Here is a 13,009-nt window from a genome sequence, read left to right on the forward strand (position 1 = left end):
AAGTTATTTTTTAATAAGCCAAAAAGAAATAGTCTCATCACCGAACTACACAGGAACTTGCGACCCACGTTTTCTCGAAAGTCTCCTCATCGATCAACGACCAAAACACACGCGGATTGATTCACCCAACAATTATACAACATATCAAATTACCAAAATAACCCCGGAAGTTCCAACGACCCATTCCCATTCAAGCATACCTTCAAGGGCTATTTTCGTCAACCGGGAAACCGCCATGAAACCCCCCATGATTCCCATCACGACCTCATCCTACATAACCCCCTTCATCAACTCCGGGTCTTCTCACACACACACAAAACACCAAGAACACACACTAAATTCGGAGATTTCGAGTTGAAGCAATGGGAGAAGGAGATTGCAGGCCGCTAGGGTTTCTGATCGGATTACCATTCGCTTTGATCGCATTGGTCATCTCTGTTATCGGTGCTGTGATTTGGATAATTGGATCGGTGATAAGTTGTTTATGCCCTTGTTGCTGTTGTTGTGCTGGACTTGCAAATTTAGCAGTGGATCTCATCAAGCTTCCGATTAAAGTTCTTAGATGGTTTACTCATCAGATCCCTTGTTAATTATAGTTCTTGACTTTTCTTTTCGATTAATGTTAATCCTTCTAAACATACTTTTCGTGACATGAACACGATGGGATTTTCTCGAATGTTCTTGATTCGTATTTAGAAGGATTTGTAGGAGAAGTTGTAACGATTTTTATTTATTTTTATTGGATTAATTGAGATTATTTAGTAGTTGATTTGTGTGGTTTATTGAACAGAAGGGAATTTTCGGTATTTTATGCAATGCTAATGTAATCATTTTAAGATCTGTCTTGGATTTGAAGAGAAAAAAGTAAGATCTTTGCTAATTTGTTTGATCAAACTATGAATAATACCGTATAAATTAACGATAAATAAGGCAGAAAAATTGGAAAATGTTTGTTAGATTCTTTATAATTTGATCATGAGACTTGGGATAAACCTAAGTTATAGAAGTTACAATATTATGTCGTAAGTTATTAATGAAAATATAACTTACAACGTTGTATTGTATACAATAAGATTGTACAAAACATATGTTATATTGTATTGTATACAATAAGATTGTACAAAACATATGTTATAGAAGTTGCATATGCATGGCACCTTTTTTTATTACCACATAATATTTCGATAAATCTATTATAAAATATGCTTTGTGTTTTGAATGGCATTTTTATAATTAAACAGATTTTTAAAATATAACATTATAATAAGAATTGACTGTGTTTTATGAAAAGTATTTTTGCAGACCATTGACTGTTGACGATATTTCACACATTTACAAAATACTTTTTCTTACATATTCTAAAAGTTTAGCATTATGTTTTTGCCAGAATTAGCAATAAAGTATTTCTTGTAAATGACAATCATACCCACATAACACAAACTTATTTATGAATTTTGTTAGATTTCTTGTAAATTTTGTGCCACTTATTTTTCAACATTATATTTGGCCCAACTTTCAATTTTATTTTATAGAAGTAGTCGATTTTAACCATTAGAAATTAAGTGGTTTAGAAAATAGATGGTTTAAAGAGCAAATTGAAAATTATCAATGACTATTTCCGTATTTTATAATTTTCACCATCTAAAATAATTGTTATGAATTTCGTTAATCTCCAACTTTTTATAAAAATCAAATATCTTAAAATCACGAATGAATGAACCTCGTAAATTTTTGTTTTTAAACGGTGAATCTAATCTACTCCAACGTAGACTATTCTTTAATTTGATCTATGTTCACAACGAAACTTGAACTTTTAACATTATGGAGAGATGACAATATCGGATACTACCGGGCTAGAATAGTTTCCCTTTGGTATTTAAATTAGGTGAAGGGTGTTAAATATGATAAAGGAAAAAATAAAATGTAAATAATTTACTTAAAAAAAGAATTTACGAAAAGTTAAGGAGGTAATATGGAAATTTAAATAAAAAACAGAATATTTAGGGTAGATTATGCAATAAATAGAAAAAATTAGGGACTAACAAAATATAAAATTGCAATGTTTAAATGGTCTAGCGCATGGATAAAGTGTTGGTGAAAGCACTTCAGGGTAGGATGAACATTTGACTCGGTGGAATTGGAGTAGACCGGAAAAAAAAATCAGAACCGAAACCAGGGTATTGGGTCCGATTCTCGGTTCTATATTTTCCTCTAACTCAGTTTCTGGTTCTTCGGTTTTCGGTCTAGTTCGGTCCAGATCCGGACCGATGCTCATCCCTCATGGCGAAGGAGAGAACAATAGGAAACAAATAAAATAAAACCAAAAGAACACGCGATGAATCTTCCGTAACGATTATGATCAACACTCTACAAAGTATATGGTATATATAATGTCAATAACATTTTTTAGTAAATTACAAAAAAGTTCAATAACATTTTTAGTCAAGTTCTCATTATTAACATCATTTATTACCACTCATTAAATAGGTGTTAGATTATTATTTTATTTTAAACTTTGTGCTTTTAATCAATAATTGTATTATGTTTCTTCATGAGGGCCCAACCCTAAACTAACATCATGTACATCTCCTTCACAATTCATCCTTTCCTCCCCCTTACTTCCTACCATAACCCGTTTCAATATTGACTTTAACTTTCCCAATGAATCTCGCAAACACATGTGTGTTATTCTATGTATTTTGTGCACGAACTATTTTCAATCTTCAAGTTACTAGCCACAACTAAAGCCATGAATCTTGAGTCTTGTATCCTAAAATAATCATATTGTGTCTATTTCTCGAAGAGCATCCCTTACAAGCCTTCCTAACTTTATGTTATAGGAACAAAAACACAGAAAATGTGTAAGATCCAGGCAGAACTGAAATTCTTTCAATCCTTGTATGATCAAATATTAATTATGTTCTAGATCACATCCCTTCCCTCCTCAAAACCTGTTAGAATTGCAATAAAACATACAATAATAACTAAAAAATCAAAAACATAATACTGTTAGGATCTTATCTTAAGCCCTAGGGTATTCTCTTCAGCCTCCAGTTCATTGAAATGAAACCCTACCCCCATCTATGAGTTCTTGGGCATTTGGTGGTGTATTGGTAACTTGAAGTCGAAGGGATCATCTTTGGAGCATACATTATGATTCTAGTTACCTTCTCTTCACAACCCCCCTGGAACCTTGTGAGTGTTCAAGATTCATGCTTTATGGTTTCTTGTTGCTTGATCTAGAGATTTATGCTTTATTGTCTATGGTTAGATGAGTTTGGGTGTTGGAATTCCATAAACTTAGAAACTTTATGGGTCCTTAGTGTCCCTTGGAGGTTGGTTGAGCTAGATCTGCAATTTGGTGAAGCTTGAGCTCTTGCTAGAGGCCTTGACCTCCTTTACTTCATAAGTGACTGATAGAGTTAGTTTAGTTAATTTTCCCATTTTACCCTTCTTCCCTTTGTATATAAACTCTTTTTCTGTACTATAACTTAACGATTTTCATAATCAAAAAGTGACCTAAATTGAGCCCAATACTTGCATTAAGCATGCAAGACCTTAAAGCATTGATTTTTATGGATTTTGATGTTTTAAGGAAGTCTTCTGGAGGAGATGGGTCCATGGCTTAATGGATTAAGAGCTTACTTGTGACATCCCCAAATTCACGGCCAGAAAAGACCGATTTGTTTATGCTTTGTTTTATAAATCAGAGTAATCTTTTTAAAGAAAACAGTTGCGGAATTTGTCCCAAAAACAAAATATGATAAAAATTTATCAAAACATTTCTCAAAGAGAATGTACTTTTCATTAAATAATAAAATCTCGGGATGTCATGTTCCGATACAGACCAAAAGCATAAACAGTACCATATAGGCCTTACAACATTTATTTATATCTAATGGCCTATAATCCAAAATCTCTCGTCGAGTCAACCAACTTATACTCTTGTGTCATTACCTGTAATACAAAGAAAACTGAGTGGGTCAGGCTTGGGAGCCTGGTGAGCGTATAGGGTTTTCAACCCACAATAATATAATTATTATATTTAATCATCAAACAATCAACCCAATTACCCATCCCCATTATCTTTATTTAATCTTCCCTAAAGATATTATCCTAACGGTCATCTCCTATATCATATTTACTTCTCATCTCCTTACATCTTATTTCCTTATATGTTTGTTCTTAAGAACTTTTCCTAAGGATCATCGCCTACATCGCATAGACAATACTAATTCGGGGATCACTCCCTCAATATGTGTCTAGTAAGGGTTAGGGTATCATCGCATGATTACGCAGCCACAACATCGACTGGACTCGTAAATTATAATAAGGGTTAGACTATCATCGCATGAATACGCAGCCACAACATCGCCTAGACTCGTAAATTATAATAAGGGTTAGACTATCATCGCATGAATACGCAGCCACAACATCGTCTGGACTCGTAATTCATCACCTACCTATCATCTCCTAATTATCATCACCATTATATCCTCACCTATCCTTCATCACATTATTTCATCACACACCAACTATTTCATCTACCCATGTTCTACCCAACATATTTGTAGATATAAAATACATATACAGTTTAACTTATTTAAAAACTATATAAAACATCCATTCCGCACTCATCTCAAATAAACAACAATATATAAACACATAGCACGTATTTCATAGAAAATACTTCATATTTATGTGTTAGAAGAAAGTAACTACACACTCACTCATAACATAGATATAATACATTCAACCAATATTTGTACTAAGATCGTGTTTATGAAAGGGACTATACACTCACTTGATCAGAAGATGATCGGACAGCACTACGGCTCTAAGAGTAGTATTCTTCGGTGAAACCGGGATCACTTCACACACCGGGCTTCTCACGGGAAGAGCTTCGGCTCGGAAACTCTTTTCTTCTCGGGATCTTCGGGCTTCGGGACTCGCTTCGGGTCTCGGGAATGATACCGGGGCTTCGGGGGTTAAAATAGGGCTTAGAGAGAGTATCGGGAGTGGGAGAGTAAGAGATGAGCAACCAAACTCGGCTGACCCTCGATTTCTATTTATAGGGTGAATTTTCTGAGTTCACTTCGTGAGTTTCTAATATTCACCTCGTGAACTGACTCACCTCGTGAGTTTCTAATATTCACCTCGTGAGCTCGATACGTCATTGTGTTTGTCATGGCCACTTGCCCTGGAAGACGTCCATCATCTGTTCACCTCGTGAGTTTCTAATATTCACCTCGTGAACTGACACAGCCTTGGCGTTCACGCCCCGAACTTTAGAAATTCATAACTTTCGCATACGAGCTCCGTTTTCGACGTTCTTTATAACCACGCGTAGGTAAGATTATGATCTACAACTCTCATTTAGACTCCGTTGGCTAATTTTGAATTTATTTTTATTTTATTTTTTTTATATTATTTTTAGTAGGCCGGTACAGGAAAACTCTGTTAGAAATTCATAACTCCTTCATTTGACGTCCGTTTTCGTCTATCTTTTTACCGTTGGAATACTATCAACGAGATCTTCGATTCTCGTTTAGATTGTTTTGGCTAAATATCGCTCGATCTCATATTCGAACTTCGGGCTGTACACTGCTAAGCCGAAACTTCGAAAAATCATAACTTCCTCATACGAAGTCAGATTTGGGCGTTCTTTTCACTCACGCTCTCGGTTTAACGTATTATACGACTTTTGTTTAGATCGCTAAGGCCAAATATCGCTCTAACGTAAATTCACTATTTACGTCGTGCTGTGTCGTACCGGTTTTGTCGCGAAACTTCGACAGGTCATAACTTCTTCGTTATAACTCAGATTTCGGCGTTCTTTATGTGTACGGAATCCTTGTAACATATACTACGACTTAAGTAAGATTAATCCTTCTAGATAATCTTCCATAAAAAAGTCATTTTTGACGCTTATCGTCTCTAAATTGACTAGCCCTAATCTACGGGCGTTACATTACTCCATCAAGTTGCCTTTCAGCTAGTTCTCACGACATGACAAGGTGCTTGTCACATTGTGATGATTTAAGAGTTGCGATTATTTTATCCTTATCTGGTCACGACGTCACCATGAGGTTGTCACGTCATGAAGAGTAGTTGACCATTGAATTTTCTTGACCGTTGACCGTTGATTTTTTTACCAGTTTGACTTTGAGTCAAAATTGAAGGATTGGGGTTGTTGATTAAGTTTCTATCATGTTTTGGTGCTAGTAGGTTCGTGGGAGTAATCAGTGCAAAAAGGGAGTGTGTCGCGGTGTTTCTGGGTTCTTCGATTCAGGTGAGTTTTCCTCACTGTACCCGTGAGTCAAAGGCACCAACGTTGACCCACTAGACTTGGTTATGTATATTTTTTTATAGGATGTTGCTATGTTGTTGATATCTGATATATATATATATATATATATATATATATATATATATATATCCTTCTATGCTAAGATGTAGGAGTAGTAGTAGTATGCTGGTTAGAGTACAGGTTGGTTATTGTCTAGTGGGATGCCCTAGGGACTGTATGTAGTCATGTAGGATAGATTGAGAACTCTTGATCTAGCTTTCTTGCATGTTCCTTGTTTGATTGTGGCTCTAGAGTAGGATCATGTAACGTCCAGACCCTTTGAGGTATTTAAAATTTATGAATTTGGGATTTTGGGTGGTACCAAGTCGTGCTGAAGGCATCCCACGACGTGGTGAGGGATGATGGGTCGCGGATTATAAATGGCCGCCACGGCGTGGCAGCTGTTTAATGAGAAACCCTAAATTTCTGAGGTTTGCACCCTAGTTTAATAAGGGGATGTGATGGCTAGGTGTCACACCCCCAAACCGGAACGACGGAAACGTTCGGGGGCGGAGGACGTCATGTTTAGTATCACAACACATGCATCATAGTAATCAAAGTAACAAACAACCATTGCATTAATATGAAAGTGTTTACAAAATATGTGGTTTACAAAAGTTAGACTCCAAAAGTAAATAACAAAACAAGACATCAAGCTACTATGCTCCATCTTCTGAATCCCAGCGCGTGTACCTGTCTACTAGTTTCCTGAGAATACAAGTTATTTTGAAAGAGTAGATCAGCATTTAAGCTGGTGAGTTCATAAGTATTTTAGTGATGTAAGTAAACTGAAAGTTCTTTTTAGAAAAGTTCGTCTGTTCCTTTAGAAAATCCTATATCTTCTGATGTAATGAAAGATAAGTAAAAATGACTCCACAATTCCTTCTATGAGTACTAAATGGATACAAGTTATATACAATCCAGATCAAACAGACAATCGGTTGTGTGAATCTGCCCTAACCCTACAACCAAACAAGGAACAGGGAATGAGGCGGAAGTCACACATCCCATTGTTTGTTATATCTTCACTGTATATAACCCTGGCGTATTCATTTGGTACTTACGGAGTTAACTGTAATAGTTCCTTTATTTGATGAAAACATTCTTTAAGAAAAACCCTTATTTGCTTTAGTAAAAATGGTAACCACAATAGTTCCTTCTATAATCACTTAGTTTATACTAGCTATATATAATCTAATATCGAACGGATAGTTAATTGTGTGAATCTGCCCTAAGCCCACAACCAAACAAGGAACAGGAAGTAAGACGGAAAGTGCACAACCAACTACCTATCGGATATCAATTATATATAACCATGATGTATAAACTAAGGTATTATAGAATTAACCACTAAAGGTCCTTTAAGTTTAATCAGGTTTAATAAAATGGATTAAACTCTTTACTGATAAGTTTCTAGTTTAGCCTACTAAATGTTCTAACTGAAAAATATGTTTTTGTACTAGAAAACGGTATAATGAATTTGTATACTATGACCTGACCCATACCTGGTACTCCTTATGATTACTTGGTGTATACGGAATATATATATATATATATATATATATATATATATATATATATATATAGCTAAGATCGAATAGATAGTAGAATGGGTGCATCTGTTCTAAGCCCATAACCAAACAAGGAACAGGAAATAAAGCGGAAAGCACACATTCTACTGTCTGTCGGACCCGATTAATATACATCCCTGATGTATCTACCGAGGAATCATAAAGTTAGCATTATAGGCCCCCTTTTTAATGAATGTACTAAGACACGACGGTACTGTTTGTCTTTTGTAATGATGTAAGTTTCCCAAGTTTAAGACTATCTTTACTAGAAAATAGTTTGCATTACTTTTTATGTGAGAAGATCAAAATATGAATGTAATGGGAAAATGAAAGTATTCAGTAATATTGTATAAGTAATTACTGAAGCACTTACTACCTTAAAACCAGTTTGTTAATTAAGGTTAAAATGTGATGTGATTATAACCATACTTATATGACACGTGTTTTAACACGACGACCTAATGGCGCCGAAACTGATGTGATATTTGTCACCCGTAGACTTGCAATTCCCACTGTAGCTAGCAGCAAGGTGTGGGGTGTCAATCCCGTATAGATCCATACACAAACTCATGCTCTCCCTCCAGGAGACTCTAGTTACAAAACGCGACCTAGCAAGTATATTGCTAAGCCGTGAAATAGTAGCTCACATTAATGTTATAGTATTCTTGTATTTGTATTTTATGTTCCTCCCTGTACTAGTTGTAGTATGTTCCTCCCCGTACTAGTTGTAGTATGAACTGAACCCCTAAACTATACATATTATATTTTACTAGTATGTTTACTTGAATTGTTACTGACTTGAAGAAAAGACTCATTTATCTACTGAGTTATGATTGTACTTTAAAAACAGAGTTTTATATACAACAAAGTAACATAACTTTAAAAGAGTTTTTGAAATGATTTGATCACTTATAACACATAAGAAATCCTTTAAAATGATGTTTATCACAGATAACATTTACACAATTATCATTGTGTTCAACTTGTATTCCCCCCTTAAAAGCATTTAAAACATATAAAAGATTGATTATAGGGGTATGAACTCACCTTATGTGGGTGATTCAAATGAAGGTCCGCGTAAGGATGAGAAGTTCCACGAATGAATTTTTGGGACACAAACGAGTCCTAAATGACATATATTGGCATATATAGGCATGTAATTAGTGTTTAAAACAACTAACATGCAAGGAAACTACCTTAGGGACTAGGAAACACATGAAATGAAGTGTTATAATCACATGTGATTGTCTAAAGGGAGTTTACGGCCAAAGGAAAGTGTGTTCACGGCCACACTAGAGTTTACGGCCATGGAAGATTAGTTTAAGGCCAAAGGAAGTTAGTTTACGGCCATGGGAGATTAGTTTACGGCCATGGGATATTGTATGGCCGTAAACACTCCAAAATGAGGCACTTTGGGTCTTGATTCAAGCTTAAAGGGTATTGGTCTTCTGAGGATACAAGAGCTTCTAGTAATTAACAAGATGATAGAAGAAATACTCACCCTTGGAAGGCTTTAGGATGTTCACGGCCCAAGAACAAGTAGGTGTTCTTGGTGTTCTTGGTGAAAGGATGAAGTTTTGAAGATCTTGAAGTAGAAGTGATGAGTTCAAGGCTAGAACAAAGGGGTTGTTAAGCATGAACAAGTAAAGGATGAGATGTTTACGTTTTGGGTGTGAAATGAGAGCTTTCACTTGATGATACTTGAGATAGAAAGGGTAGTTTGCGGCTAGGACTTGAAGAAATGAAGAAAAGTGAAGCAAATTCTCATATATATATATATATATATATATATATATATATATATATATATATATAAGGAGGATAGTTCACGGCCACCAAGAGTTTACGGCCGTAAACTCCTAGTTTGCGGCCGTAAACTTCTTGTGATAGAGTTTCCGGCTCGATTGCAAACTAATGAACTTAAGCTAACATAACCCTACACCCAATCCTTAAGTGTACTAAGCTTAGAACCCTCAAACAGACCCCTAACAATGCTAAAAGATAGCAGAAACAAGTCTGACATTTGATTGGATTGATTGGCTTTACCGGATAGAAATTATTGGGTTGTCACATCATCCCCCCGTTAGATGGAATTTCGTCCCGAAATTAGCTTTCTTAGCTGTATTCATGGGGTCGCGCTTCTCTGAAAAGCAGACTAATCACTCGTAGACCTGGAAATTCTTGCCCTTACGCTCATGATAGGATTCATACCGGGTCCATCTATCGTCACCTCGTGTATACAAGTCGTACATAATTAAGATTAGTAAGATGGTCGGATGTGCAACTCTGCCCCAGGTCCACAACCAAACAAGGAACATGAGATAGGGCGGAAACACACATACTAAATCTGCGTAATCCTAATTATATACCACCCTCGCGTATACACTTAATAGTGATAGGTGGGCCGTATTCGTCCTTATCCTCTGTGCATGAAGTTGATCTGTTGGACGAGTGGTAGTTCGGGAAGGTCTGCTGGGTATGCGTTGGAAAGGTTTCGGAGGGCAAGGTACTCCTCACATGAGTACTTCGGGGTGTAGAAGACAAGAGACTATACTGAGGTCTAGGTCGGGTTGTCGTTACGAGTGACGAGGGTTTCGTGAATTTGACAGTCAAGGCGATGGAAATTTCGAAACATATGAACTTAGTATGGTGAGGACCACGCCAATCCATGACGAATGATGACAACGGACTCTTTACAGAAACAAAAGTTAGGCCGATTTGAAAGAAACATTTTTTATACGATGGTGTATCCCGAGTGTGCTCGACAATGTACTCTGTGTATACTTTCTAGTGCTTTCAGGTTTCTCCTTGATAATACCACTGCCATAAATCGTACCGCGATGAGCGAGTATTAACAGTGCAAGTGTTTCAGTAACTAGTGTCGATACTCTATATTATGATCCTCCTCGGTACCTCTATGATCGCCTGGCATATACAAGTTATGTATAATTAAGATGAATAAGACGGTCGACTGAGTGACTCTGCCTTAAATCCACAACCAAACAAGGAACAGGAATTGAGGCGGAATCACTCACTCTAAGTCTGCAAAATCTTAGCTATGCACAACCCTGATGTACATACTAAACCATCATAGCTTCCCGGAACGGATCTTTAGTTCTCTCATGAATGCTGTGACTTGTTCATATGAGTGAGTTATTATAATTACTTTTAAATATTCCCCCCTGTTTTAATCTTATATAGATATAAATTAAATTTTTAAAGTAATTATTATTTCGAAGACGTACCGCTGGTCGCTGGGGACTCCGGGGTAGTTTCTCCTGCGGTGATCATCAGAATTCGTCCATCCGCTCCTGAGTTCTTCGTTATCGAGCAGTCCCTCTTGTAGTGTCATGTCTCACCACAGCCATAGCAGGCCTGGTTTACTTCTATTTCGAGGACTTGGGAGATCGGTTGTGCCGGTGCCCTGCAGAACCGGGAAGTGTTCCCCTTCCTGTGGCAATTCAGGCATTGCATTTCCCCACATACTCTGGTGTGGTTGTAGTTACACCCATCACACTTCGGGAGAGTTCTAGCATATCGACTGGCAGGTGCTGGAGTAGCAGGTGTTGTGGCAGCGTATATAGTACCCATTTGTTGTTCCTGCGGGATTTCCTGTGTTGTACGCTCTTTCCTCTTTTTCCCCAACTTTCGTTTATAGTCCCCTCCCTTTGATGGCTCGGGAACGGGGACCACCACGCCATGGCGGACTCCATGGTCAACGAGTCGTTGGGCCAGGCGTTTGGCGCTATCGAATGTAGTTGAGTTAGATGACAGTACATCTCCTTGAATCGGGGTAGATAAACCCCAGATGTACCTTTCTATCTTCTTATTTTCCGGGGTAACCATCTCAGGGCATAGTGCTTCCAGGTCGCTAAACCTGTCAGTGTAGGTCACTATGTCTGAGCCGATCATGGTATGCTCCCATAGCTCTTGTTCCAGCTTTTGAACTTCGCCTCTTGGGCAGTATTCTTCCAACATCAACTCTTTTAGGTTCCCCCAACCTATTGAGTTAGCCACTGATAGGGTCATTAACTTAACATGGTTATTCCACCATGTTAGGGCTCTGTCGGAGAAGGTACATGCACCAAACTTAACTTTGCTCCCTTCTGGGCACATACAGATTGCGAAGACCGAATCTGTTTTCTCGAACCATCGCATTAGAGCAATGACTCCTCCATTTCCATTAAAGGATTTGGGTTTGCAGTTCATGAAGTCCTTGTATGAACACTCCCATGGGTGTCCGTGGATAACTCCGGGGTTTGTTAAGTGGGTACCGCTACCAGTTCCGTTGGTACCACTTTCGCTGATGTAAGTTAAAGCAGCTGCTACTGCGGCTGATATCGCTGCTTGGAGAGCAGCAGGATCGAATTGTGGAGGAGGTAGTGGAGTTTGAGTTGGAGTTATCGTAGTAGTGAGTCTCTCTGATCGACGTGGAGGCATCTTGATAAAAAGAATACAAAGATGAGATGGAAATAAGTCTATAGTAGTGGTTATAAGCCGAAAGCTGAATGACAAAGTTATCCTAGTTCTGAGTGTATCTGGTTCTGACTTTCATAGGGTTCTGGGAACAATTCATAAAGGGAGTCTATATCAAATAAACTTTATGAATCCGGAGTGGCTGAACTCGAATGAATTTATGTGAATTGAATAATTGATACAAGTTGCATGAAAAAAGAAATGATCCTAACACATAATGTGAGCAGTGTATCCACTAGCTCACTAAGTCAATCAAGGTTATTATTTATTAGTGTGTCGCATAAGACGTTTTGTTTCTTCGGCTGCTCCTTCTTTGAAAACTTCTCATGAACCTGCTCTTGTTCCTTCTTGACTCTTCTGCTAACTGCTATGAGGAAGTGGTTACATCTATCTGGGTTTGTCGTACGAGAATGGAAGTGTCTAAAGAATCTATGAGATTAAGTGTAACTTTATGGGGTGATCCTTACCGGGTCCTCCTATAATTGCGCAATGTATACAAGTTGTATATAATTTAAGATTAAATAGACCTTCGAATAAGTGATCCTACTCCAAAACCACAACCAAACAAGGAACAGGAAGTGAAGCATAGATCACAAATTCTAAGTCTATAAAA

At 37.4% G+C, this 13,009-nt stretch overlaps 1 protein-coding gene across 1 annotated transcript; it reads left to right on the forward strand.

Annotated features, from left to right (window-relative positions):
- Nucleotides 1-313: 313 nt before the first annotated feature.
- On the forward strand, nucleotides 314-770 carry LOC145134006 (taximin). Its single transcript, XM_079068938.1, has one exon. It carries the CDS (start codon nucleotides 363-365, stop codon nucleotides 588-590), a length of 228 nt encoding a protein of 75 aa, XP_078925064.1. The 5' UTR covers nucleotides 314-362; the 3' UTR covers nucleotides 591-770.
- The last annotated feature ends 12,239 nt before the right edge of the window (nucleotides 771-13,009 follow it).

This window comes from Lactuca virosa, chromosome 8 (assembly GCF_052849685.1).
Source record: "Lactuca virosa cultivar CGN04683 chromosome 8, Lactuca_virosa_CGN04683_v6, whole genome shotgun sequence".
NCBI lineage: Eukaryota > Viridiplantae > Streptophyta > Magnoliopsida > Asterales > Asteraceae > Lactuca > Lactuca virosa.

Coding starts and splice junctions, on each gene's coding strand:
- LOC145134006 (XM_079068938.1), top strand. CDS start 363: ATGGGAGAAGGAGATTGCAGGCCGCTAGGGTTTCTGATCGGATTACCA.